Source organism: Phyllostomus discolor, chromosome X, assembly GCF_004126475.2.
Source record: "Phyllostomus discolor isolate MPI-MPIP mPhyDis1 chromosome X, mPhyDis1.pri.v3, whole genome shotgun sequence".
In the NCBI taxonomy this organism is placed as follows: Eukaryota; Metazoa; Chordata; class Mammalia; order Chiroptera; family Phyllostomidae; genus Phyllostomus; species Phyllostomus discolor.
Window position 1 is genome coordinate 34729529 of NC_050198.1, and position 27271 is coordinate 34756799.

The window sequence follows — 27271 nt, forward strand, 5'->3', positions numbered from 1 at the left end:
ACCACACACTGATGTTTCCCTCTATTTCTCCCTCCCTTTTCCTCTCTCTATAAATAAACATTTTTTTAAAATATGTATTATGAGCTGAACACTCATAGACTAGTGATAAAAATATAAAAACATATAGCATGAATACAAAACAGGAGAAAATAAACATTAATGCGTACCAAGTGTCTACTGTGTGACAGAGAAGAGCAATGCACTGAGGTGAATCAGGGAATGCCCTGTGGAGGTGGAGACTGAAGACTGGGTGTAAGTGGAACAGTCAGACCAAGGGACTTTTTGGAACAGGTGGGTATACAAATCTATCCATGTTGAGGGGACCAAATGCCAAGAGATGCACCCTGCCTCTTCCCACCACACTGAAATCCTACGAAACTGGAGCAAAGCCCCAAGCTTTAGTCCGCTAGGCTTGTGACTCTCAAGAGGTTGGGAAGGGGGAATGATTTTGCAACCCCGCCCAGGGGACATTTAGCAATATCTGGAGACATTCTTGGCTGTCATACCTAGGGGGTAGGGAGTGCTACTGTCATCTAGTGGGTAGAAACCAAGGATGCCACTAAACATCCTACAATGCACAGGATCCACCCCACAGCAAAGAATTACCTCGCTAGCAACATCAATAGTGCCACTGTTGACAAAGCCTGCTCTCCACTGAGAGCCAAACATAGTCAAGACTACGAGCAAAGCCCTCAGTTAGAGCTACTTCAGCAAAGGCAAACACCTAAGGCTAGGAAATGATTCAGCTAGAACTAGGGGGCGGAGGAGCACAGCAGGATTCCAAACAAACCCTCCAGGGTGTTAGATGGGAGGAACAGATAGTGTATCATTTAGAGATAGGAAGTTAAGATATAACACAGACACTAGACCCACGACCACCCTTTGTTTTCCCCATTTTTATTTAAATAACTGACATAACATTATCTTAGTTTCCAGTGTACAGTATAATGATTCCTTATTTGTATATATTGCAAAATAATAGCCACAACAACTTTAGTTAACATCCATCACCTCACAAAATTACAATTTTCTTTCTTGTGATGAGACCTTTTAAGATTTACTCAGTAATTTTTACTCAGCAACTTTTAAATTTACAATACAGTATTGTTAACTACCGACTACTCTTTCTATTGTTAACTACTGACACCATCCAAGTCACTCCATCACATCAACCTGTCTCATTTCCTGCACAGCACTTATCAGAGCCGAAAATTATCTTATTTTCTCCTTTATTATCGTCTTTCCCCTCTGGATTGTAAATTCCCTGGGTGCATGGCTTATTCTATTCTCCGCCGTTTCCACAGCACCTTGAAAAACTCCTTATGAGACAGTAAGTATTCAATAAATTTGGCAAGAGATTCAGTTCTGATTTTTAGCAGTTTCAGTGCTAGCACAGGGGCAAGTTCGAGGCATCTCCACCTCTGAGATGGGGGTTGGGGGAATGGAGAGTCGAAACTACAAGCACTCTGGAGACTGGAGCGCTTGGTATCATATTCAAAATTGCCCGCCTCTAAAGGAGAGTTAAAAAAAAAAAAGAAAGAAAGAAAAGAAAGAAAGAAAGAGGAACGTACCAATGTGAGGCGGGACGGGTTAAGTGTACCGTTTGGGACTGGAGGCCATGGGAGGGCTACCAGCGGCCCCACATCTCCAGGGGGCTCATACAAAGCGGGGAATCCAACTGGCAGCTAACTCTGGACCGCCACTTTTGGCGGGAGGGGGCAGAGGAAGGAAACGTACAGCCCCGGAGCGTACCACTCAGGCAAGAGCGGGGGCGGCGCAAAGAGCGGGCAACTGACATCTAGGAAGGAGGTTCAAGTCGGAGCACCCGAGCGGGGAAAGTGGGTTTGGGCCGAACCCCCTAAGGAGGGGCAAGGAACCGGTTAGGGTTCGCGACACTTCAGGTGCCAGGGGCTGGGTTGTACTATGCTGCCGGATAGGGGATCAGGGCGGGACGTCCCCAGTACGGCAGCGGGGTTTTTCTCACCAGAGCCATTGGGTCCAATGATGGCGGTGAACCTCTGAAATGGTCCGATTATCTGTCGACCCTTATACGACTTAAAGTTCTCAATCTCAATCAGTTTCAGGAAACCCATTACGGCGGCGGCGCCAGCGGCTGCACGAATGGCCGCGCCGTAAAACTGGAACTGGAGTAGCCTGCGCGGGAAACACCGCAGTGCAGGCCGGGCTGATAACAAACCTCGCGAGATAAATCCAGGCCAAACGAGATTTCCGGCTTCCGGCGTGGGCGGGTGCCAGGGGGCGGGTCTTCCGGCTGGCCTGCGAGTTTTGTTGATCCGTTGCCAGGACGCGAGCTTACGACAACCGTTTAGGTACCGCCCCCCTTTCTTGTTGCTTGGCGACACAGGCCGCCGCCTCTACCAAGTGAATCGCAGAGGTAGCGGTTCCCGGAGGACTGAGACGGTTTTGAGATCCCAGAAAACCGACCGGATCGGAGCTCACGCTTGCTGAGACGTCAGAAGTCACAGTAGGATTATGTCCTCCAGGGCAGGAGGAAGGTGGGAGATCGGATGTATCTTTAGCCTGGCGGGTTAGAAGGTTCAAACAAGAACAGGATAGGGAATGGACCCCAGGGAGCGTAGCGCTGTGTGGGAAGGGGGAGCCAGCGGGGGGATTCGGAGTTAGGTGAGCTCAGACCTTGCTGTGGGTGGAAGCGGAGTGGGGTGAAGTTAAAGGTGGAATGGGGTTTGAAGCGGGGTAAGGGGTGAAGGGAGATGAGGGTGCCGTGGAGCCACAGTGATACGGGCTGGGGAAAGCTATGGCCAGAGGTTGTGCCTCTATCCTCTGCCTCCCTCCTGTTCCTCCAAGCAGAGTTCAGAGACTGACGCAGTAGCACCAGAGCGGTGGTGGACCTGAGCCACTTGTTGGCTACTTGAACCTAGATCCCAACTAGGAGCTTCAAGCCTGGGACTCCTTGCTGAAAAAGGTATTTTGTGTGAACCCTTGGGAGTCAGGATCCCTAAGCCAGTGTTCTCCACCTTTAACCTTTATTCTTCTTCCCATCTCTCCAATTCCTATCTCTCTTCATGCCTCACCCCCATCCCATTCCCTCCTTTCCATTCCCTCTGGGCCTGCCCCATCCCCTTGCTTCCCCCCTTCCTCTTTCTCTCTCTGCTCCCTGTCCTCCACCCCTGTCAACGCCCCTGTTGCCCTCCTTCCTCTTTCCTTCTCTGCCCCCATGTCTGCCCTCTCTGTCCCTTTCCCCTCTTTGTTCCCCATCATTTATACCCCTCTTTACAATCCCTTCATCCCCCTATTACCTTATACCTGTCATTACTAAGGCCATGGCCTTAGCAGTCCAAGAAGCTTAAAATGTCTGCAGAATCTTCTACTTCAGTGACCTTATATTGTGGTGATGGACAGAATGGGCAGGCTGCAGTTGGTGCTTAGGCTTAGACATGGAAAGGGTCTGGTGGTTGCCATAGTATCCCTGTAATTATTTTTAAAATGATGTCTGGAGGCTCACAAGAGTCTTAAAGTGTTAGGATAAGTCCAGGAAAATGAGAAGGCTTAGCTGACAGAACCTAGCAGAGGAACCATAAATGAAGTTCAACTTGGAGAAACAGTCACCATCAGGCCGAGGGGATAAAATGACCAAAGGACAGCAATCTGACAGAAAATGCAGCTTGGCGGGGGGAAAATCATATTGAGTCCCTACCTCTGATACCATATACAAAATGCAATTCCAGAAGGGTTAAAAACTTAAATGAGAAAGGCAAGACTTTAGGAAGTTTAGAATATATGGGAGAATATCTTTATGATCTCAGAGGATTTCTTAAATAATAAAAACTATTGTCAAATAATAATCAGGTGAAAAGACCAGCCACAAGTTGAAGAGATTTGCCATATGTAAACTAAGAAATGATTTGTAGGTAGAATACATAACGAACTCCTAAAATTAATAAGAAAAGAGCAAACAATCTGATTTTTTTTAATGAACAAAAGATATGAATGGGCACTTCAGAGAAGAATAAACAAACATAGCCAAAACACACATGAAAAGATGTGCAACCTCATTATCAGTAAGGAAAATTCCAATTCAAATTGATAATTATAATTGTATACTCACAAATGGGCAAAAATTAAAAAGTCTGCAATACCAAGTGTTGGTGAAGATGTGGGGTGCCTGGAGTTTTTATACACTGCAGTAAAGGGGTAAGTTGATACAATCTCCTTGGGAAAACAAGTTAGCATTATCTTGTAAAGTTAAACATTCTTTAAGTCCTAGGATTCAGCACTTCCACTCCTGGGTATATGCTAAAGAAACTTCCCACCTGTGTATATGTCTTTTTTAACCTACAGGTTACTCCTGCCTCTTTTTCTCTTGCAATCAAAAAATAAACTGTGTTGTTTGTGCCACAGAGTCCTGGTCTCTCTTGAACCCACTTCAGTCAGACAGCTCTACCTACAGTGCTACCAAAACTGTGCTTGACACGGTCATCAGCAATGCTCACGTTACCAAATCAATCAGTCCTTCGTCCTCCTCTTAACCCATCATCAGTTGCTCACTCTTTCCCCCAAAAATCATTTTCTTCACTTGGCTTCTTTGACACCACACTCCTGGTTTTTCTCCCAGCTTGCTGGCCATTCCTCCTTAGCCTACAGTGCTGGTCCTCTCCCTGTCTCCCCTGGCACTTTCTTAACCATTTACTCTCACTCCCTTAGAGGTCTCTTACAGCCTTACAGCCTTATAGCTTTAAATTCCTTTGTATCAGTCGGGATAGGCTAAATTATGCTGAGGTTACAAACAACCCCCGAATCTCAGCAGCTTATAAAAACGCACATTGATTTCTCACTCCTGCTTCTTGTCCACTGTGGGTTGGCTGCATCTCTGCTCAATTTCATCATTCCAGTGATCCAGGCCAAAGGAGTGGCCCTTACCTGGAACACTGCCAGTCTCAGAGCAGTGAGTGAAGAGAAAAAGTAGTTATCACCTAACAGCTCTTAGTTCTGCTTGGCAATGACACATGTCAATTCTCACACTAGAGAGGGCAAAGCAAATTGTGTGGCTAACCTTGAGGGCAATGAGATAGCATGTATAATCCTTCTGTAGGCCCAAACCTTAAAATTTTTCTTGATACTGCTCTCACACTGCACATCCAATTCACCAGAAAATCTTGTCAGCTCTGCCATCAAAATATATCCAGAACCTGACCACTTCTCACCACTGCTGCTATTACCAACCCAGTGTGAGTCACCATCATCTCTTGCCTGGACAACTGCTATGGCCTTCTGACTGGTCTCCTGGCTTCTAGCCTGGCCTCCCTTACTCCAAGTCTGTTCTTAACACAGCAATCAGAGTTGTGCTTTAAAAGTCAAAGGCAAACCACATCAGTCCTAGTGCTCAAAACCCTCCACTGGCTGCCTATTTCTCTTGGAGTAAAAGTCATGGCCTTTACAATGGTCTGAGAATTCTCTCTCTAATGACATTTCCTCCTACTTCTCCTTCACTCACACACTTGCCTCCTGCTGTTCCCTTGAATATGTATTTCTTGTGTTTATCTTAAAGCCTTTGCACTTGCTGTTTCCTCTGCCTGGAGTGCCGTCCTCCTAGATACCTGCACAGGTGACTCTCTCACCTTCAAGTATTCACCCAAATATTACCCGCTTAGTTTTGCCTCCCCTGACTTCCATATTTAAAATTGAGACACCTCCCATTTCCTTGGCACTATCCTCTCTGTATTTTTCCCATAGCACTTATATCATCATCTTACAAACTATTTAATGTACTATTTATTGATTGTGTTCCTGCCCCCACTAGAAAATAATCTCCACAAGAATTCAGAGTTTTATCACTTACACTCCTTGATGTCTCCCAATGCTTAAAAGACTGTCTGACAGGAGGTACTCCACAATATTTGTGAAATGATAGAATGAACGTGAATGAGAAAAGCAAGGCGTAGAATAATATATACTGCATGATAATTTTATAAAATTCCAAGACAAGGAAATATTTTAAGATAGCGTTCAGGGAATGGTACACATAGTATATTAATGCATATATTAATGCATGCAATTAATATGTGTATATATATACATACAGGAATATATATTCCTGTATACATATGTATACAGGAGTATGGGGCAATATATATATATATATATATATATATATATACATATACAGGACTGTATACATATACATACATACATATGTATGTATATGTATATACATATATATACACACAGGAGTATATATATTGCCCTATACTCCTGTATATACACACACATACATATAGCATCAGGAATATATATATATATATATATATATATATATATATATATATTTCTGGATGTATCTAATATTTTACAAAATGGTTTTTTGGAACAAGGTGAGAACTAGCTGTAGGGGGAGCTGGGGAATGGCGTTTCAAACAGAAGAACACCATGTGTGAAGGCCCTGAGGTGGGAGCAGTTGTTTTATTGGAGGACCTGATACCAGTGAGCCTGGAGCACCGGCGGCAAGGGAGCCCGTGGCACAAGATGAACTACAGAGGAGTACAGGAACGGGCTCTTGAAAGCGCACTGTCAGGAGTTTGGATCTGATTCTAAGTGCGATGGGAAGGTAGTGGAAGGCTTTAAGCAGGTGAGAGATTTAAGATTTATGTTTGCACAAGCGTTTTTAGCTGTGGCTTTGGTTGGCTCCCCATGCCAAAAGCGGGGTCCCCAAAATATGAACGAACACAGGCATGATTAAGCCTTCTAGCCTTTCATTTGACTACAGAATAATAAAAGTAAATAAAGAGGGAATAGTGGTGCCATTTCCTAAAGTGAGGAAAAGCGAATAAAGCACAATGTGAAAGGGGGAGTGTCGCAAATGCGTTTGAGACTTGGACAGGTAAGCAGGCATCGCATGGTGGAGACATCCTTATAAATCTAGCAGATGGGGGTTAGACTTTACCTTGTAGACACTGGGAAGCCATTTGCTTTAAAGCTGTTTTTTAAAGGTTTTAAGCTGGGGTGGGGGTGGGCATGGTGAGATTCACTTTTAGAAGGATCTCTCTGGTAGCCAGCGCAGAGAAAGAAATAGGGTAACACTTGAGCAAGGGAGGCCAGTCAAGCTCCTGGAAATGCCTGGCACCAGATGGTGAGGCTTGAATTAGGGTAGTGACAGCAGAGATGGAAGAGACTAACATGAAATGTAACAGGAAGCAAAATCACTGGGAATCAATTAACTAGTGAGATACTGTGGGGAGAAAGGAATGGGGGCGGGGTATAACACTGATGGCCCATCCCACCTCACCCTTTCTCCAGATGTTTAACCTAAACCTGCCACCAGATCCCAAGGAGGTGGCGGCCATTGAGGCTAGAAGAAATCGAGAAAGAGAGCGACAAAACCGATTCTTTGATGTGCGGACCCGAGTCATAGGGGTGAGTGGGCAGTGAGGACTTCCTTGGGACCCAGAACCACCTCACTTTCGCACCTGAAGAGGAACATAGCAGTGCCTGTTACAGTCCCTCCCTGACTTGAGCACACCCTGGGGCTGGAAAGGAAGGGGGGAAGGCACCCACCCCCAGGTGGGGGAAGGGCCTAGGAAGGAGATTGGGCTGCAGAGGAAGAGACTGGGGGAAGAAGGGCGGGTGACAGCTGACTCTGCTGCAGTCAGTTCTGGGCCAAGTGGCTTCATCCTTGAGAGAAAACCAACGTGGAGCCAAAAGAAGCGTAAAGGATGTTGGGTATGGCGTACACCTAAACTCTCTGGAAGGCTAGAAAAGAAACCGTTAACCAGGCTGATGGACAGAGATGGGAGAGACGCTAATTCTTCACTAAACTGTATTCCCTTTTGCATGATTTTAAGACATTTTAAATTAGTGAATTATAATCAAAATAAAGAGAAAATATTGATACAGAAAAGCATAGACTGCTGGGTGGAGTAGCTAAAGGGAGGATGCAGCTTGGGATTCCGGAAAAGACCCCATATCGTACTCCAGGGCCACGCCTGCTGTTTACTATGTGGGTGGCTTTGGATGAGTCACATGTCTTTTCTGAGCCCCAAGCTCCTCCTCAGTTAAATGAGGCTAAAGGACACATTGAGCGATTAACTCGAGATGGCGGCTGTGGAAACCAGAGCATAGTGCCTGACACATGTAAGCAGTTGACTGCAGAATGAGTGGCGCCACTGAGATCCAGTTGGCAGATGTTTCCTGGGCCAGCTCTGGGCCCTAGGAAACATCTCTCAAGCACTGGGCTGTACAGCAAGGATGCAAAGCTAAAGCCCCATCTTGGCCCTTACTGGGCTCACAGTCTGCCGAAGGCGATCATGGACAGAGGCAAACTTCAATATAATGTAGATAGCAGGTCCCTGGGCCTGTGGGAGTAGCACCCGTCAGAGGCCTCAGAAAAGTGAAGCCCGAGCTTGACAGATGAATAGGAGTTACGGTAAAGAGGGAAGGAGGAGTGTTCCAAGTGGAAGGAATGGCTGGAGCAAAAACTGTGCCAAACAGTGTAAGACGTGCAGGAAGCTGTAAGCACAGAGCCCCTGAGGGTGGGAGAAGGGAAGGGGGTACTGAGATGAGGTAGAAGAATGAGGCAGAAGCTAGACCACTGAGGGGCTTACAGACCATGCTGATGGTGGAACATCATCCAGTAGACACTGGGGCTCTATAGGAGGATTTTGAAGCAGGATTTCTGAGCAGTTTTAAGGTCTGCTGCTGGGCCTCTACCATGATTTAGCACATTTCTTTGGGATCAGGTGGATGTTAGAGCGCTGAACAGCCAGGTGCAAGAGCAGAAGCTTCGGGAGGCAGCAGAGCGGAGCAAGGAGGCAGCTTACGGTAAAAGCCCAAGGCCAGAGGCCTGCCAAGGAGGGTAATGCACAGACCTGGGTGGACTGAAGTAGGGCCATTCTGCCTCAGAGTGGGGCCTGAGGCCTGGGATGTGATGGAACAAACCAGATGAGCCTTAGGAGCAGAGGCCCTGCTGAATGGGCAGTGTCCCTCCCATGGGTCCTTCTCCATGTTCCTGCCCACCACTCCTAGGTGCCAACCAGGTGCACTTTGACCTGGTAGCCCAGATGCTGCAGAAGAAAGAGGAAGAACGAAAACGTTGGCTGCCCCAAAAAGTCCAGGAGTTTCCAGCACAGGGGCAGCAGCTCAAAAAGATGCATGAATTTTGCCTTTGGGATCCAGACCAACCATGGAAGGGGTATTCAGCCTGTCGCGGTGACACTAAGCCCCAATGTGGCCCAGCCAGCATGCAGTGCCTCTCTAGGGAGGACTTGGACAGGACCACGTGCCGGAGAATGCAGCAGGAGTTCAAGCACAGCCTGGAGAAGCAGGTGAAGGAGCAACAGCAAGCCAGGGCTGAAGAAATCAGTGCAGGTAAGGAACTGCACCCTGCAGGCTGAGACCTGAAGCCTGGCACAAAGTTGTCCTGAGTCAGGGACAGCAGCCAGGAGCCCAGAACTATGGAGGGAGGTCCAATTACCCATAGGGCGGCTGCTGAAAAGACTGATCAGAACCCAAACTTCCGTGCCTTCCTTCAGTAAGTGACAGTATAGCCATTGGTCCCCAATCAGCCTGGCATGTCATTACATGGAGGCAGCAGCACAATAAAAGACCTAATAGTTCTGCTACTCACTAGTTAGTTTGGGCAAATGAATTCTCCTCTCTGGGCTTCAGTTACCTCATCTTTAAAATAGGAACAATCATACCACATAGAGCTCATGAAAATGAAATGAGATTCTGTATGTGAAGCACAGTCTGTAGCACTGGGGCTGTGCATGGTCTGGTAGTTTAGGGTACACAAATTAGTGTTAGTGCAGCCCAGGGTTGAGGATTTGGAGGATGAGAAAACTTAACACCAAACTAAGGAATTGTGACCTTATCATATAGACAGTGAGTATTCACTTAAGGGTTTTCAGTCAGTGCCCAGTGACTAGCAGCACTATGACATTACTGTGACGTTGTCTATGACTCCTCTTCCATTAGAGTAAGCCTCTTGAGGGCAAGGACTATTTCTTTTCTTTTTAAAGATTCTATTTATTTATTTTTAGAGAGAGGGGAAGGGAGAAAGAGGGAGAAAAACATCAATGTGTACTTGCCTCTTGCACCTCCCACTGGGGACCTGGCCCCCAACCCAGGCATGTGCCCTCACCAGGAAGTGAACCGACGACCCTTCGGTTTGCAGGCTGGCACTCAATCCACTGAGCCACAACAGCCAGGGCAAGGACTATTTCTTATCTACTTGCACTGCTCACCCTTCATATCACCCCACTTCTAGCACCCTGCCCTCCAGAAGCCCACAGAACTATGCCTTCCAGAAAATCAGTTTAGAGTAAGAGGGGAAGATACATGCAGATGTCATGCATCAGCAGATACTTGTGCTTTAATGTTGTTAGGTTCTCTGACAGGGACTGTGACAGATGTGCACACAGAACATGGAAAGAACACCAACACGGAAGTGGTAAATTCTTACAAGGAAAGGGAGGCAGGGTAGGGGGGTGGCACAGGTGAGCTGTGAGGAACCAATTTTAGAAAGTTGGATACTATTTTGCCAGGATGGTGAGAAGCTTGACAGAGGGGAAGCAAGAGGAAGAGCACTGGGGCAGTGAATGGTCTGGGGGTTTTAAGATACACAGTTTAGTGTTAGTGAAGCCCAGGGCTGAGGACTTGGAAAAAGAGAAAATGGGCAAGAACGTTCTACACCAGGGTAAGGAACTGTGACTTTATTGTGTAGGCAGTGGGTCACCACTTAAGGGTTTTAAGCAGAGGAGTGACAAGACCATTTCAATACTCAGCAAATATTAAGCTATCGACTTTGTGACTAGCACAGTGAATGAAACAGAGAAATCCTTTCTGCCGTGGAGTTCACACTCTAATGGGGACAGACAATAAACATGATAAAAGAGTGAAATACATAAGGTGGTTAAGACCATTGCTAGGGAGAAAAACACACAGTAGGGTAATGGGGACTTTTGGAGAGGGTGCACAGTTGCAATTTTAAATAAGGAAAACCTTACTGAGATAACATTTGAAAACATCTAAAGATGAGAGAGTGAGCAGCACAAACATCTGAGGGAAGAGCTGCCCAGGTAGAGGAAACAGCTAGTGAAAAAGGCCCTGAGGCAGGAGAGAGGATGTCTGGAATGTCTGAGGAAGAGCAATGATGCCAGAGTAGCTGCAATGGAGTGAGTGAAGAGAAGAGTGGTAGAAAGTGAGGTCAGGGAGGTGATAGGGGCAGATCAAGTAGGCCTTTTCGGCCATAATGAGGACTTCAGCTTTTACTGAGTTAGGAGCCACAGGGGGTATTTGAGCATTGGAATCACATGGTTTGTGTTTTTGACAGATAACTCTGTCAGCCACTGTAGAGGTTGGATTAGAGGTGGTTAGACTAGAGGCAGGGAACTCAAGTAGAAGACTACTGCAGCCAAGAGGTGGTTGCTGACAGACAACAATGTAGCTGTATGATCCCGAAGTTCCAGGGCCAGTCTGGGCTACAGGGAGAGAGAGATGGGGCCAAGGTGGGAGGGGCATGTGTGTGTGTAGATGAGTAGAATGCTAAGCCTGGAACCTGGGAAAAGGGTGAGCAAATGGTACGCTCTGTAAGAACAAACACCAAAGCTGTCTTTTTTTTTTAAGATTCTATTTTATTTTTTAGAAAGGGGAAGGGAGAGAAAAAGAGAGGGAAAGAAACATCAATGTGTGGTTGCCTCTTGAACACCACCCCCTACTGGGGACCTGGACCACAACCCAGGCATGTGCCCTAGACTAGGAATCAAACCGGTGACCCTTTGATTCACAGGCTGGTGCTCAACCACTGAGCCACACCAGCCAGGGCCAAAACTGTCTTATGAGCCACTACAACCCCGGTGACTTATACAGGGCCTGGTACATAGTGGATGGAATGAGTAGAGGAAAAGAAGCCTATAATAAAGGCTGATAAGGGATCAGGGAGGTAGGAAAAAGCTGCATAAAATAACAACAACAATAACAATAATAGCAAACCTTTATTGAGCATTTTCTGTGCACCAGATACTGTGCTAAACTTTCTACCATGTATATAACTCATTGAATCATCACAACAGCCCTATGGTTCAAGTACTGTTATTATCCCCACTGTCAGCAGAGGAAACCGAAGAACATAGATGGTAACTTGGTCAGTCATATAGCTAGTGGGTGATGGAAACGGGAAGTTAATGCAGTGAGGCTGGCTGCAGAGCCTGTGCTCTTGACCACTACACCATACTAGCCTTCTCTCAGTCTCCATGAGAAAGTGGCACCTCAGATGTCAAAAGAGGAATTTCAGAGAGGGAGTCATTAATAATGTCAAATTACCTGAAGCAGTTCAGATAGGAACAGAGACCTAGGTATCAGTTTGGAAATTAGGAGCAGTGGGTGATTTCTGTCAGAGAAGCAGGCAGGCATGTGAGAAAACAGAGCTGGGCACAGACACAGCACTGTGCTGAATGAGGGGCCATGGAGTGGGATGGGGGAGTGTGGGCTGATTCCTCTAGAGACCTGGATTCAAATCGCAACCTGCTGCTTGCCAACTGTGTGGCTTTGGGTATTTTTACTTCACCTCTGTCCTCTCTGAGTCCCCATCTGAAAAATGGGGCTGATCCTTTCCTCTCCCAGTTGCTGTGAAGAGTGAAATGAAACACCACCCCCTATTCTCTGTTCCCCCCATCCCCAGCCCTCCAGTCTCTGAAGTCCCTGCCACAGTGCCACTTCAAAGCCAAGCCTTTAACCTGTGCTCCAGACCCCATTGTCCCCGCCCCACCCCAGGCTGTGCTCCTTGACATCTGCTTCCCCAGGCACTTCCCCTCTGTGCAAGCTGTAAACAAGCTTATATCTAAACCGCTTAAACAAAAGCTTCCCTCCACCAGGTGATTCCTTTAGAATCTGTGAGCTAGCTAGCTGTCTGCCTTTACCTACCTTTCTTCTTTTTTTCACAACCATACCTTTTAAAACACTTTGTTTCCACTTGTTGTCGTAATTTCCCGGTCACACCTCAAGCCTCTCCCTCAGATCTCCTCTCCCCACACAACCTCACTGCCACTACTCTTACTAAAATCACCAAGGCCCCTGGTGTTATCAGGCCCAAGTGGCTCTGTTTACTCTTTTCTCCTTGACTAGATCTTTCTTGCTACACTTGACCCTAGTTACATCCTCCTCCTTGAACCTTTCTCTTCCTCAGCTTCAGTGACAGCACACTCTGCTCGCAGCTCTCTGACCATCCTTCTCTGTCTGCCTTTTGTGAGTTCCTCTTCCTTCCACTCTTTCCTTCTTGAGACTTTGTCCCTAACACACTGCTCTCCCTACCCTTCATAATTACCCCAGATGTCCTTTGCCCTCATTCTGGTTTCAGCTATGTCATCACTTCTGTCCTGACTCTCTACCTGCTGAATCACATATCCAGATGCCTGCTGACCATCTCTAACTCAGCTTCCTAAACAGAGTTCATCAGTGCCCCCTAACCTGCTCTTCATTCTGTATCTTCTACTTCCGGTGGTGGCCACACCATGTACCCAGTCATCTAAGCCAGCACCCTGAGAAGCACCTGAGTCTTCTCTCCCTCACTCCCTCATCTAAGTACTACTGATATAACCTCCCATATTTCCCCTCCAGCCTTTCTAGCACTGGTCTAGTTTGAATCCTCCCAACTGGCCTGCTGCCTAGCCTCCAAGATGGGTTCCCTATCTCCACTGTCTCCCACCAGGAGCTTTCTGAAATGCAAATCTAACAGGTTCACCTCCTTGGTTAAAATTCTCCCATGTTCCCCACCACCCTCTGGTGAAGTTTCTGGCCCTTAGTCTGGCCCCTACAGAATTCTCTAGCCACTTGCATTTTATGTGCCATAGTAGATGCTCAATAAATATTTGTCAAATGAATTCATTGAGCACCAACTATGTGCCAGGCTCTGATCTAGGTGCTAGCACTTGGTAGTGAATAAGAGAGACAAAAACCCTGCCTTCACGAAGGTTACCTTCTAGTGAGGAGAGAGACAGGGAATAGTCAAAATAATTTTAAATGTAGCATATATTGGATGGTTACAAATGCTAGAGAGAAAAATCAGGGAAGGGAGATAAATGTTGGAGGCAGGCAAGTTGCAATTTTAAATAGGAGAGAGAGGAAAGGCCTTACTAAAGCAGTAACATTTGAGCAAAGACCTGAGGGAAGCAAGAAAGCTGAGCCAAGAGTAACATCTATTGCAAACCCATAAGGCAGGAGTGTCTGGCATGTTCTAGAAACAGCAAGACTAGTGTGGCTGGATTCAGTGTCAGTTCCTATGCTCATGTTATGCCCATGGCCTAGAATGCTCTTTGCTTTCTGCCCATATGCAACATGCATTTCAAGGATCACCTCCTCCTGGAAGCCTACTTTCACCCACTATCTAAAGCTCTCATAATGTCCTGTATCACCGACCTTACCATGCTGTAGTATGATGATCTACATTTGACCCATCCCCCCACTAGACAGGGAGTCTCTGAGAAAAGGATCTAAATCTGTGGTGTCCTCAGAATCCAACACATGGCTCTTAGACTGAGGTTCAGAGAGACAGAATTATTTCCCCAACATCACACAGCTCAGAAGCAACAGAGCTGGCATTGGGATCCAGGTCCATTGGAGGCATCTTTCGGTTACGCACCAGAGAAATCCTGGTTACTGCCACTTTGGCTAGCCTTACCTCTACAGAGTAACTCGTTCTGCTTCCCTGCATTAGGATATTGCCCCCACTCCAAAACATACATACACACACTCCAACAATACTCATTGAACACACAGCTGCATTAGTGAACCACGAATGGAGCAGGCCAGTACAGTGCCTGGCCACATTTCTCTGTGTAGATGAGCTCAGAGACAAGCTGCGCCTAGCTGTGGACACGCGGGCCGCCCAGCTGGCCAAGCTGGAGGAGTCCTGTTGCAAAGCCATGAGGTATGCCGTGGCCAACGCCAACAAAGTCCAGGTAGGCCTGAACCATCCAGTGTTCTGGGCTCTCCCTAACCCCCTGAACAAAGTCCTGGGAACCTCAGCCACATCTTTCCCGTTACAATTCTCAAATCAACACCAGCCTCTCATCTACCCGATGACTTCCTCATTTACTCAACAGCCCTCTTAGGGTAGAAGATACCATTCCCCACCTCCAGACTGAGGATGATTTTAGAACAGAACACTACCCTCCCTTCCCCAGCTACTCAATCAATCTAAAGGCTTCCAGAGGCAGGGAAGTTGTCTATTCTACCCCTTCCCCAGCTTAGGTCATTCAAGGGCCATGCAGTATCTCTGTCCCTTCTGTCCATGAGATAGAGGACAGTAGGGCCATGTCTCCCCCTCCCCTGTGACTGAGTTCCCTGAGGTAGGGCACCCAAATGCTCACATTTGGGGATCTCACCAGGCAGCTGAGCAGGCCGAGAGAAAGCGGCAAGAGCATCAGCGTGAACAGGCCACCAGCTTCAAGGATATCCAGCACCAGGTCAACAGTGGCCTCCTGACTGGGAAACACCATATCACCCAGCATGCTGAGGCTCCCTCCCAGGTCCTGCCCCATTCCTGGAAGGGCATGACTCCAGAGCCAAGAACTACCATCAAGAAATTCCAGGAGGCCCAATGTCATGAAAAGCAGGCACAGCGCCAGGCCGAAAAAGCACTGGAAGCCCAATGGGGAAGCCAGGCCATTAACCTGGCCCAAGCAGCCTTGGAGCTAGAAGAGCAGGAGAAGGAACTGTGTGCTGAATTCCGGAGGGGGCTGGGCTCCTTCAACCAGCAGCTGGCTCAGGAGCAAAAGGCCCAGTGAGTTCTAGGGGTGGCCAGCAAGAATGACTGCCAACGGGTGGGGAGGAATGGGGGGGGCCAGGGAGAGAGGGAAAACCCGCCAGCTGAGGGTTCTGGACTTCTTTCACAGGCAGAATTACCTGAATTCAATAATCTACACCAATCAACCTACGGCCCATTACCTACAGTTCAACACCAGTAGCCGCTGAGCTCAAGATGGTTGGCTCTTCCTCCCCCTACCCCCATCAAACTCACAGAAGCTAGGAGTCAAAAAAGAAAATGCTACAGACCTCTGACCACAATCCATTCCCCAGAGATAGCTGAGCCAGTACACCCACCTTTGAGCCTAGGTAATAAAGTTGTTCACTAAAATCAAGGTCATGTGTTGTAATAGGACACAAAGGTGTGAGGTACTGCTTTTCCCGGCTACCCCTGGGATCTGTGCATCTGACGTGTCAGTCTTCACCCATTCACCTTTCTTCCCTATGTCAGTTCCCCCAGCACACAGCACTGCCCACTTCCTATAAGAGATACTTTATTAGGCCCAGAGGGTAACTAGTGGGCAGTTACAAAGTGGCTACTAGCTTCTTCCCAAACTGCAACACAGTATGCCAGGGGAAGGAAGGTTGGAAGAGTGTTTTCTCTGCCCTCTCCCTTCAAGGCTGCATGCGGATGGCCCCATCCAACCGGATGACCTCTCCATTGATGAATGGGTTCTCGATAATGGACTGTACCAGATGACCATACTCAGCAGGGTCGCCCAATCGCCTGGGGAAGGGCACTTGGCTGGCCAGGAAGTTGCGTACTTTCTCTGGGAGGCTGTTCAGGAGTGAGGTACCAAATAGGCCTAGACAAAAGAGCCAGAGTCAGAGGCCCACCCTCGCTTTCATGTTTACCTGGTCCCCACTCACCTTAGCCCTTCCTGTAGTGTTTCTATGCCCGGAGATGCAAGGATGCTGCTGCTTAGGTGGTGGATACTTTCCCCTCTTCATTGCCCATAGATCCCACCCAATCCCAGGTGTGGCAGGGACAGGATATGTGTACCTGGAGCAATGGTTATCACCCGGATGCCCATGGGAGCCAGGTCCCGAGCAATGGGCAATGTCATGCCCACTATGCCCCCCTTGGAAGCAGAATATGCAGCTTGTCCAACCTGGAGAAAGAGTGGAGGTTGTAGGTGGGAGGGCCCCAGTAAGTCACTGAGAAGGCACAAGCCTTGGCCCTGCTCACACACCTGGCCCTCAAAGGCAGCCACACTGGCAGTATTGATGATGACCCCACGTTGGCCTCCCTGATCTGGTTCATTCTGGCCCATCTCACCAGCCACAAGGCGGATCACATTGAAAGTACCTAAGAGATTCACCTGGAGGACCATTAGAGATATGGTTAGGACCTGAGGCAGAGGCAGCCTATTATCCCCTTAAAGCTTTGGGGGCACCCACTACCAGACACCTCTTATTCCTACCCCTGGAGAACCTCCAAGGCCTTACATTGAGAACTCGCTGGAAGTCCTCCAAGGTATGGGCCTGGTTCTTCTTTAAGTTGTATGTCCTGATGGCTACTGCAATGCCTGCACAATTGACTGCTATGTCCACACGACCAAACTTTTCTTTTGCTAGAGCCAGGGCTGCTTGCACGTCCTTCTCTGAGGTCACCTTTAGAGGGAGAGATGAAGGAAGTATTCAGCACCCAGCACACACATTCACCACTAAATCTGTGGGCAGGAAGGGCAGAATTATGTAAGCAAGGAAGAGGCCAAGAGAAAACTCGAGAGTGGGATAAAGCTAAAAAGGTTAGGGACTACAGAGCAGTGTTGCAAAATATTTTTCAATTCTATGCCCTCTTTTGATACATTCACATGCCAGTGGAAATTCTCAATTGCTGTGGATCACAGCACTGTTTTGAGAATTAGTGATATGAAGATAGACTAGCTTTTTTGTACCCCTGCTTGCTAAGATGATTGCATCAAGCTTTACTGTCTGTAGTTTGTTTATTAAGTTTTTCAACTGTGTGAATAAAAAATTACAGGGCACCATAGGAATTTTCCCACTATAAATACCCTCTCCAGGAGTTTCTGCTATGTCCAGTCCTCATCCCCACTGTTGGGAACAAAAAAGTAGATAGGTTCACCGCTCATACACAGCACCCTATGGGAGGGGGGAACACCATGGGTTCCCAGGCCAGTGTCCTGAGGAGAGGTGAAGTGACCCCACTTACGTCAGCTGGGGCAAAGGCACAGCTCTTCCCTAACTTCTTGGCCTGGACCTCCCCATCTGAGCTGGGCAGGTCCAGAAGAACAGCGCTGGCCCCCTTCTCCACCAGTCGCTCTGCTGTGGCCAGGCCTAGGCCCGAGGCGCCTCCGGTTATTATGGCGACTAGACCCTGTGAAGAGGACAGTGTTAACGGCTACCCCGTGCAGACCCTTTCATCTGCCTGTTCTCCAGGTTTCTGCAAGGGAGGCTCCAGATCACCCCTGCAGAGTGATTCAGCTGTGCCTCCTCTCCTTACCGATGGAACCTCTAGGTTTCTCATCCCCAGATAGTCCATCCAGCCACTCTACATACTGGTGCTGTGAAGAGTTGACCTTCACCTCCCGAGCCCCACCGCCTCAATACCAGGCCTAGATACGCGTGACCATTTCTCCCAGCACCGATCTCTTCCCGCTACTTCCACGCCGCAATGGTCCCAGCAAGGGTAGCGGGGCCAGCCGCAGGGACAAGGACCCAAATACCTTCACGTTCCGGCACACCGCAGCCATTTTCCGCAGGCACCTCCCCCGGGCTCACGAAGCGGGGCGGGGCCGGCGAAGCGGGCGGGGCGTCCGGGTATCTGCTGACTGCAGTCGTCCCCCGTCGAGAGGGTTAGGTTGTGTTTTGTGAAGTTCCCTCAGAGCCGTGCCACTGGGGAAAGAACCAAGGGGCAGCAGCATAATACTACACCCTCCACCCGGCACTCTAGCAGGCCCGGGGATAGGCTGCCAGCTCCACGGGGAAGGGTGGTGAAGGGCAGGAGGTTGAGAGAATGTCCCTTACTCAGAAAAATCCTTCATTCAGGTATAAACGTGTCTGAGAGACTCATATGCTAGCCTTTTTGCGTGCCACTGGGGATGCCCAGAGAAATAATAAAGAGTCCATGCCTTCCAGGAGAGCACAGTTAAAATGGAAAAAATTACAGTACAGACACAGACAAAGGAAGGTAAGAGAATCAGACTCTGGGACACAGACATGAATATCCAAAGACAGAGATTCTGAGAGCCACGTAGAGACGAATATGTTGAGGAATAGATTGCAAGGAACACAGATGCCACACCAGATTACAGAGATAGGGATGTGGAAAGCCACTAACAGACACAAAAGCTAGGAGACACATTTGGAGACAGAGCTGCTGAGAAGCACAGTCCAGAGAGGCATAAACAGAGAAGCAAAAACATCTTTCACCAGTTCAACCTTTGCTAATATCCTCTGTGTCTAAACTATTTTGAACCCAAAAGCTGCAGATTGGACCTCAACCAGAGGTTGTCATTTATGAACCAGGTCTTTGGTCATCTAGAACAAGGGTCCCCAACCTCTGAGCCACAGAGCTGTACCGGTCCCGGCCGGAACTGGGTGACGCTGCAGGAGGTGAGCTTGAATGTAATGCACTTTAATCATCCGGAAACCATCCCCCCACCCCCATCCATGGAAAACTTGTCTTCTACCAAACCAGTCCCTGGTGCCAAAAAGGTTGGGGACCACTGACATACAACATTTTTCAACCAGTCTCCCAGTTAGAATCTTGAGTCCAGGTGGAAGATTAGAATCCACCTAATCTGACTTCCTTCTATACTTTTCCCGAAACTGAGGTCTTCAAGTCATAAATCTGTGTATTTTCAGCCCCGTTCAGCTTTTTGTTTCCTCTATCTCAACTATCTTCCCATATGCTTTCTCACCCAGGAAGACTCCCCTCTGGGCCTCCTGGTTGTTGACAACCAGCACATTCATGGTTATTACACCATATTCATCAAAAGATTTAGTACCAGACTCACGATCTTTCTGACTACATGAAGTCCTTCTAGCAATTTGTAGCTCCTCACCAGGCCTCATAAGTTCCAGCTGCAGTCGCCTCTTTGTGTTCCTCTTTTCATTAGCTATTCCCTCTGCTTGGAATGCTCTCCCCCTGCTTTTTGCATGACTGCCTGTCACTATGACTTGCTTAAATGTCACCTGCCCTCCCTGACCACTCAAGCTGTAGCCACCTAGTTACTACCCCAATGGGTTGGAAGAGGATGTGACTGGCCCTGACTGGTGTGGTTCAGTGGATTGAGTGCCAGTCTGCAAACTGAAAGGCTGCTGGTTCACTTCCCAGTCAGGGCACATCCCTGGGTTGCCAGCAAGGTCCCCAGTTGGGCGAGTACAAGAGACAACTGAATGATATTTCTCTCACACGTGGATGTTCCTCTCCATCTCTTTCTCCCTCCCTTCCCCTCTCTCTAAGAATAAATAAAGAAAATCTTTTTTATTTTTTTTATTTTAGAGGCAACCAATTGATGTTTCTCTCAACACATCAATGTTTCTCTCTCCCTCTCTTCCTCCTTCCCTTCCCCTCTAAGAACAAATAAATAAAAATGTTTTTTAAGCTTTTTTTTTAAGTTGATGTGACTGCCAGTTGTCCTGCCAGCCGGAACCAGGACATTGAGGCCTTCACACCCCCACCCCTATCCATTCTGCCCATCATTCCCAAAGCCAGAGCCATTTCAAGGACACAGCCTTGAGAGAGCAATGCGTTGCTGAGACCATCTGGACAGTATATATGACTGAACCCCGTTAAGGCCTCTATGCAAACTTTTAAAATTCTGACAGGTGGGTGCCGAGATCTCATCTTGTGGTCACCCAAGACAAGCCTCATATGTAAGTTCTCTTGATTATTAAACCTGCCATGTACCAATCTAGAACAGTCTGCTCCTTTCTTCCATCTCTGATTACCCTCTGTGTATGGGAGCCAATTTGCAAATTAACACATTATATATTGGAATTTTCTGCATAGCACTTACAAGTCCATAATCTTTTTTCCAAACTTGGGACCAAATATGTTTTACAATTCAGAATGTTTTCAATTTTAAAAAGGAACACGTAAACTCAATATTATATAACTCTATATGCTGCATACACTATTATTATATAACTACAGAGAAAGGTCCAGAGCATTACTTTTTTTTTTTTAAGATTTTATTTATGAATTTTTAGAGAGGGGAGGGAGAGAGAGAGAGAGAGAAATATCAATGTGCGGTTGCTGGGGGCCATGGCCTGCAACCTAGGCATGTGCCCTGACTGGGAATCGAACCTGCAATGCCTGGTCCGCAGCCCGTGCTCAATCCACTGAGCTACGCCAGCCAGGGCCAGAGCATTACTTATAATTAAACATTAATATTTCTAGAGTGAAGAGTATGAAAATTTACACTAAGTGTGAATCAAGACTATAAACAGCCTCATGCTACTTCAGCTCAGGTTTAGTTACCTAATGAGTTTGGGCTCTAAGGTATGAAAAAACAGCCTTTTGCTTTCCAGAACTTCTGACATTGTGGAATTGTACCTAAAAGCTTTTGAGCCTTGTCTAACAAGCCTTGTTTGTGTGTGTGCATGCGTATGTGTGTATAACTCTTTCTCTGCTGGAGAGTAAGCTCATGGCATCAGAGTCTTGTTCTGCTGGTTCACCTTTGGGTGACCCAATGCCAAGAACACTGACTGGCATATACCAGTACAAATGCATGCATGAATGAATGAGTCTATCAACCAACCAGTCTTGAAAGAACTTGCAGGTCCGGCTTCATGATTCCTTCATCTACTCAACTTCTCCACTTTTATCACCTCTGTCTAGGCCGCATTATTAACCTTGTCATGGCTTGGAATGACTCCCCAAGTCCCTGGCACCCACATACCACTGTCTCTCACTCTGACCATGTTCTCCCACTCATCTTGGGTCTCCTCCCCATTACCACTTCTTTTATCTCCTTGAACCCTGTGGGTCTTTCTATTTTCTTCCAGCCTAGTGACCTCTTCCTACTTTTCTCTTGGCCAGAGTAGAACCTCTCTCTCTCATTTCCCCTCTCTCTTTATCTGTTCTTACCACACTCTCAAACCATTTGCCCCTTGGCCTTCTACCGATTGAAGTCCTCAACATTTTAGCACAGGCCCTAAAGCTAGAAGGCCTGGGTTTGAATCTCAACTCCATCATTTCCTAGCTGAATGACCTTAGGCAAGTTACTTAACTGTTGTGCCTCACTTTCCTCTTCTACAAAACGGGTATAATCAAAGCACCTACCTTGTAAAGTTGTTAGGAATAAATGAGTTCACGTACGGTATATATATATATTTTTTTAAAGATTTTTTTTAATTTTTATTTTTAGAGAGGGAAGGGGGGTGGAGAAAGAGAGAGAGAGAGAGAGAGAAACATCAATGTGCGGTTGCTGGGGGTTATGGCCTGCAACCCAGGAATGTACCCTGGCTGGGAATCGAACCTGGGACACTTTGGTTCCCAGCCCGTGCTCAATCCACTGAGCTACGCCAGCCAGGTGTGGTATATATATTTTTTAAAGATACTTGAACAGTACCTGGCCTTTAGCAAGAGCTATGTAAAAGTAAGCTACTGTTACTCTTCGGAGCAGTGTCTCCTAGACTTTTTTTTGTGTTGTGGACAGCTCTGGAGTGGTCTGGTGAGATCTTAAGGAACTCCTTCCCAGAATAATGAATACATAAGACAAATAGATTACGAAAGAAGTACAATTGTCAAAATAATAAGAAATACATCTGTCATTGATAAAGCTTCTTCATCAATACATTAAACACCAAGTTATACCTGGCTGGCATGGCTCAGTGGATTGAGCACCAGGCTGCGAAGCAAAGGGTTGCTGATTTGCTTCCCAGTCAGGCACATGCTTGGGTTGCTGGCCAGGTCCTTGGTAGGGAGCACACAGGAGGCAATCACACATTGATGTTTCTTTCCCTCTCTTTCTCTCTCCCTTCCTCTCTGTCTAAAAATAAATAAGATTCTTTAAACAAATAAAATAATGATGTTATTTTGAGAGATCTGCAACAACCATGATAAGGCATGAAAATCTTATTTCTGTTGGTGACAAAGCCATAGGGACTGCTTTAGCATGTTACCTACATCCCCTAGAAGACATGCTACATTCCTGTTAGTGATAGTGAAAATTAAGATGCAATTTCCTGCCTCCCTCATCCAAGTCCATGGGCTCCTTAAATTCTCTCTGTAGATTCCAAAGGGGCTGTGGACTCTTGGTTAAGACCTTCTGTGTTTAGAGCAAATGGAGGCCATTAGGTGAATGCTTTCTCTCTTGTCACCTGCAACATTCTCTCCAGGCCACACTCTCCTTGGGTCTCAGAGAAGAGAGGTCTTGTTTGGGGCTTGCCCTTCCCACTGGGCTCTGGGTCCTAGCCCCTCCCACTTCCCTGGGGATTTGTTCCATTGAGCATCCCCTGTCTTTATTGTTTGCACCTCTGTCTCAAGATCATTAGAAAATAGGGAATAGATTGAACTCAACATTTGTACACAACAGACATTCATCAGTTTAGGTGCTTGAGGGTCAGAGGTGAGCAAAGGGGCATGTCAGGGACACCAGAACCAGCAACATTCAGCACTACCTCACAATCCCCAAGGGTACTAGCCCTATCAGGAGATGAGAGAAGCACAGAGGTGGTTTTTACTCCCGAGAGATAAAAATATTAATACAAGATAAATCATTCAACCCTTGTGGAGACCTACAGTTACCCCTGCAAAGACCAAGTTGCACTGGTTCTGGCTGGCTCTGAGGTGGCATCGGCAACTATAAAGGACGTCAAATGATGGATATGGAGAGGATCCAAATGTGTGCCTTTTTTCCGAGTGAGTTGGGGTACAATTTAAGTGAATGATTTAAGCTCTGAAGCAGCATGCGGGACATGAGAATGACTGTGGCGAGCCTCTCAGAGTGTGCTAGCTGAGTGTCCACCATTTGAATTAATGGGGCTGACATGTGAATGAGTCTGTGTGATACCGGCCTAAGGTCATGATGACTAGCATTGCCCAAATCAATGGCGTTGTCCAGCCTTTGTGTAATCAGAACTTTCTAGCTGTGTTTGACATGATTGAACACTTCCTCCTCCTCCAAACACCCCTTCGCTTCCATGACACCTCACTTTCCTGATTCCTACTATTTCCCTGACTGTTCCTTCTTGGTCTCCTTCCTGGGTTTCTTTTCTCCTGCTCCCTCACTAGGGAGCTCATTAATCCCCTGGTTTCGATACTGCCTCTCTGTTGAGGACTTCCCAATCTCTACCTCCAGCTCACCTCACCACTGAAGTTCAGAATGAGATAGTCAGTCATTTGCTAGCTCCCTACACCAGGTGGCTCTTAGGCACTCCAACACGTCTTAAATGAAACTCAACCATTGTCCCCTAAACTTGCTCTATCTCAGTTGGTAGCAATATTATCTTCATAGACTCCAAAGCCAGACCCTGGGACTAATGCCCTTTCCACTCCATCTAATCAATCGCCAAATCCTCCTGACTTAAGTCCTACATACTTCTTGAATCTGGCACTTCCTCTCTCCTATCTTCCTATTTTCACCATCCAAAATCTCTTGTACTATTGTACCTGTCAAATCCCACTGTTGTCCCTCTTAAAAGGATCCTCCAAGAAGCCAGCAGAACTCCCTTCCTAAAACTCAAAGTTTGCTATGTTACTCTCCTTGCTTTAAAGCCTTTCGGTGATTCCCCCTCGCTTGTAGGACTATCCATAATCGCAGCTGCTGACTTTCCTGACTGCAGCCTGTATAACTGTCCAACAGCAACAATGCACAGTAATGCTACCAGATGAGATATAGGATGCTCCAGGAATTAAATTTGAATTTCAGATAAACAACAAATCATTTTTAGTCTGAGTACCTCCCATGCGATATTTATTTATTATTAACCAAAATTATTAGGTATTTATCTAAATTCATATCCAAGTGAGCACCCCGTATTTTCATTTGCTAAAATAAATCTGGCAACCCTACCCCAGATAATCCTCAGGACTGTGAGATGACCCCTCGCACTACCACAGCTCTGTACGCCCACCTCTGAACCACTACTTACCTCCGGGGAGATCAGGGGTCTGTTCTGATCTCTGTGTCCTTGGTATGCCATACAGTGCCCTGGTCAGACAAATGGCAGTGTTTGCTGAGTGAGTGAATACATCGCAATAAACCTGCGTCATTTGATGGAATCAGTAAGTATTGTGATTAGTTCAGTGTCAGTTCCACTTATGCCCACTTTGCCTTCACAGCCTTGGAAGAATTACCTCATTGTTTACACATCCACACCGTGGGAGAACTAGAAAGCTGGGAGTCAGTCATTCGCAGGCTTAATGAAGCCATTATAGGACCCGTGGGGGTGTGTATTTGTTTGTTTTCGAAGGGAGAGAAGGAATGGGAGGGAGACGGCGATATCCTAGTAATATGGAGGTGGAGGAAGGCAAAGAGGCCCCGAACCAGGGAGGCTGTGGGGGAGGAAGGGAAGGGAACGCGGACAGCCCAAGGAAAGCAGGGAAGCAAGCAGGCAGCAATGAAGGCGAGGAACCAAGAGCCAGCTGGCACCAGAGCGAGGAGTGACAGCCGCTGCAGGCAAGGGACTGGAGCTGGAGGAGGGAGGGTCTGGCAATACCGGCAGAACCAGCCTTCTCCCTCCAAGGCTGCGGGGCCTTCCTTCTGAGACTCCCAGCTCTCCAGTCCCCGGGGGTAGACTAGTTTCTCCCACCACTCCCTCGATCCCCCAAATCAAGAGGACCACAGAGAGATTCTGATAGTCTTCTCGCTCCCACCACGAGTTGGGAAAGACTTGGAACAGAATAAACGGGGTAGGGGGGAGGGAGAGATGAGTCAGCCTGGGCTGGGCAGCAGCTGCCAGTGAAACCCCAACCGCAGTGATCGCGCAACACCCAGAAGTTGGGGGCGGGGCGCAGGATGGGGGTGGGGTACCCATTCGAGTGAGAGCCTTTTTTTTTCTTAATGTTGTAAAAATCATCACCGGAGGACATGTTTATTGATTTTTAGAGGAAGGAAGAAGATGGAAACATGGATGTGGGAGAGAAACATCGAGAAACTCCGATCAGTCGCCTCCCAAAATCGAAAGCGCCCCGACCAGGGAAGCAACCTGCAACCAAACTGTGCGCCCTGACCAGGATCCAACCGCAACCTTTTGTTGCAGGGGAGGATGCTCCAGCCTACTGACCCAGTCAGGACCCGGTGCAAGGCTTTAGAGGCAGTGTTTGTAATAAGTCTTGACCACGGACCCACGGAAGGAACGGCTGTAGGACCAGGGTCATGTTGTATTGATCACAAAGTCTCAAGTTTCTACGCCTTGAGGTAGGAATGAATACTCACTTTATCCGAGTGTATTGTGTCCGCCGTCTTACTGCCGTGCGCTCCACCCTGGGCCACTTTGTGCCACGTGAGACTGTCCTAATGGCGGGAGTGTGGAGCATAGTGGGGAGACCCTGATATGTCATCAATAGGAGCTTTAGGATAGCTCTTGTCCTCAAAGGGCCCGAGGGAACCTGAAGTGTCTGGCGAAGGGTTTTGGGCAGGAGACAAGTTCCTCTTTTATTTCTGCCACTTCCAGATGGGGAAGAAAAGACACCGGGTCTGAAACCAAGGATTTGATGACAATCCGTGTACAGGCTGCACCCACTCCAGGCAAAAGCACCTTAGAGTCACTATGCTTGTCATACACACGTTCATTTTCTTTATTAGAGGGACTGCCTGTGGAAACGGAAGGATTCACGCTAAGACTCCAATACAGGGCTGACATGTAGTCCTGAGTGGGAACACGAGATCCAGGGACAGAAAAGGGGCGACGGCGCGGTTGGGGTGAGGCAGAGAAGCACAAATTCAGCTTGACACCACCACCCACTCGCGGCATCTTTCCTGCTAGAGTGGAGTGTGGCATCTGCGCATGTACCCCCCACCCCCAACCCGCACCGGGCCTTCTGGAGAAGTCAGCCAGTCCTGGGTAGCAATGGTGTCTGCGCATGCGTGTCCCGCTCACCTCTTGTCCCCAGTGGGATGGTGGAGTTCCCTGGAGTAGGAGCATAAATACAGCCGCCAGGGGAGGTTTAAGTGTGTGCAGAGTCCGTGGAAGTAGATGGGCAGGTGTGACTGCTCCTTTCGACTCGATCATAATTTGCAGTCCTTTGAGGAAACTGAAAACCAGAGGACGGAAGGGAGTGGGTGCGTTAGACCCGGAGGAAACCCCTCTCAATCCCGCCCTCACATCTCCATGCCCTAGAAGGGACTCGGTCTGAGAGGTCCAGTGGTCCCACAGATCATGCCCCCAAGGAGAGGCCAGATTTGGACAATAACCGCGCTGCACCCTACCCCCACTTTTCCAGTCAGTTCTGGGAGCCCACCCCACACTCTGGGAGCCTCTGAGTCAAAAAAGGGGGTCCCGTGGGGTGGGGCGGGGAGGGGTTGAAAGTCCTGTGTCGAGCTGCCCCTGTAGCCTGGAAGAACCTTTGTTTTCTTCG

At 47.7% G+C, this 27271-nt stretch overlaps 3 protein-coding genes across 6 annotated transcripts in view; 1 reads left to right on the forward strand and 2 right to left on the reverse strand.

The window, feature by feature from the left end:
• Nucleotides 1-2193, reverse strand: part of SMC1A (structural maintenance of chromosomes 1A) — a 31332-nt gene extending 29139 nt beyond the window's left edge. Inside the window, exon 1 of one of the 2 annotated variants that reach the window (XR_004900945.1) lies at nucleotides 1985-2193. Coding sequence is in view for 1 of the 2 variants with exons in the window: in XM_028523350.2 (XP_028379151.1) it covers nucleotides 1985-2093 (109 nt within the window). In the remaining variant the exon portion in view is untranslated. The remainder of the gene's footprint in view (nucleotides 1-1984) is intronic. The other variant, XM_028523350.2, reaches the window with a different exon arrangement.
• Nucleotides 2194-2325: 132 nt separating this feature from the next.
• Nucleotides 2326-16110, forward strand: RIBC1 (RIB43A domain with coiled-coils 1). 2 transcript variants are annotated; one of them, XM_028522912.2, is made up of 8 exons: nucleotides 2326-2516; nucleotides 2830-2944; nucleotides 7273-7389; nucleotides 8712-8793; nucleotides 8998-9339; nucleotides 14809-14927; nucleotides 15357-15751; nucleotides 15864-16110. In XM_028522912.2, the coding sequence occupies exons 3-8, from the start codon at nucleotides 7273-7275 to the stop codon at nucleotides 15940-15942; spliced, it is 1134 nt and encodes a 377-aa protein (XP_028378713.1). In that variant the 5' UTR covers nucleotides 2326-2516; nucleotides 2830-2944; the 3' UTR covers nucleotides 15943-16110. The 2 variants fall into 2 exon arrangements, with proteins under 2 accessions (XP_028378713.1, XP_035872442.1); XM_036016549.1 differs by having other exon boundaries at nucleotides 9028-9339.
• A 141-nt stretch (nucleotides 16111-16251) lies between these two features.
• On the reverse strand, nucleotides 16252-24909 carry HSD17B10 (hydroxysteroid 17-beta dehydrogenase 10). 2 transcript variants are annotated; one of them, XM_036016550.1, is made up of 6 exons: nucleotides 24844-24909; nucleotides 17951-18115; nucleotides 17224-17388; nucleotides 16968-17096; nucleotides 16778-16886; nucleotides 16252-16580 (listed from the first exon to the last, which is right to left on the reverse strand). In XM_036016550.1, exons 1-6 carry the CDS (start codon nucleotides 24892-24894, stop codon nucleotides 16390-16392), a joined length of 810 nt encoding a protein of 269 aa, XP_035872443.1. In that variant the 5' UTR covers nucleotides 24895-24909; the 3' UTR covers nucleotides 16252-16389. The 2 variants fall into 2 exon arrangements, with proteins under 2 accessions (XP_035872443.1, XP_028378716.1); XM_028522915.2 differs by lacking the exon at nucleotides 24844-24909 and adding an exon at nucleotides 18465-18535.
• Nucleotides 24910-27271: the final 2362 nt, after the last annotated feature.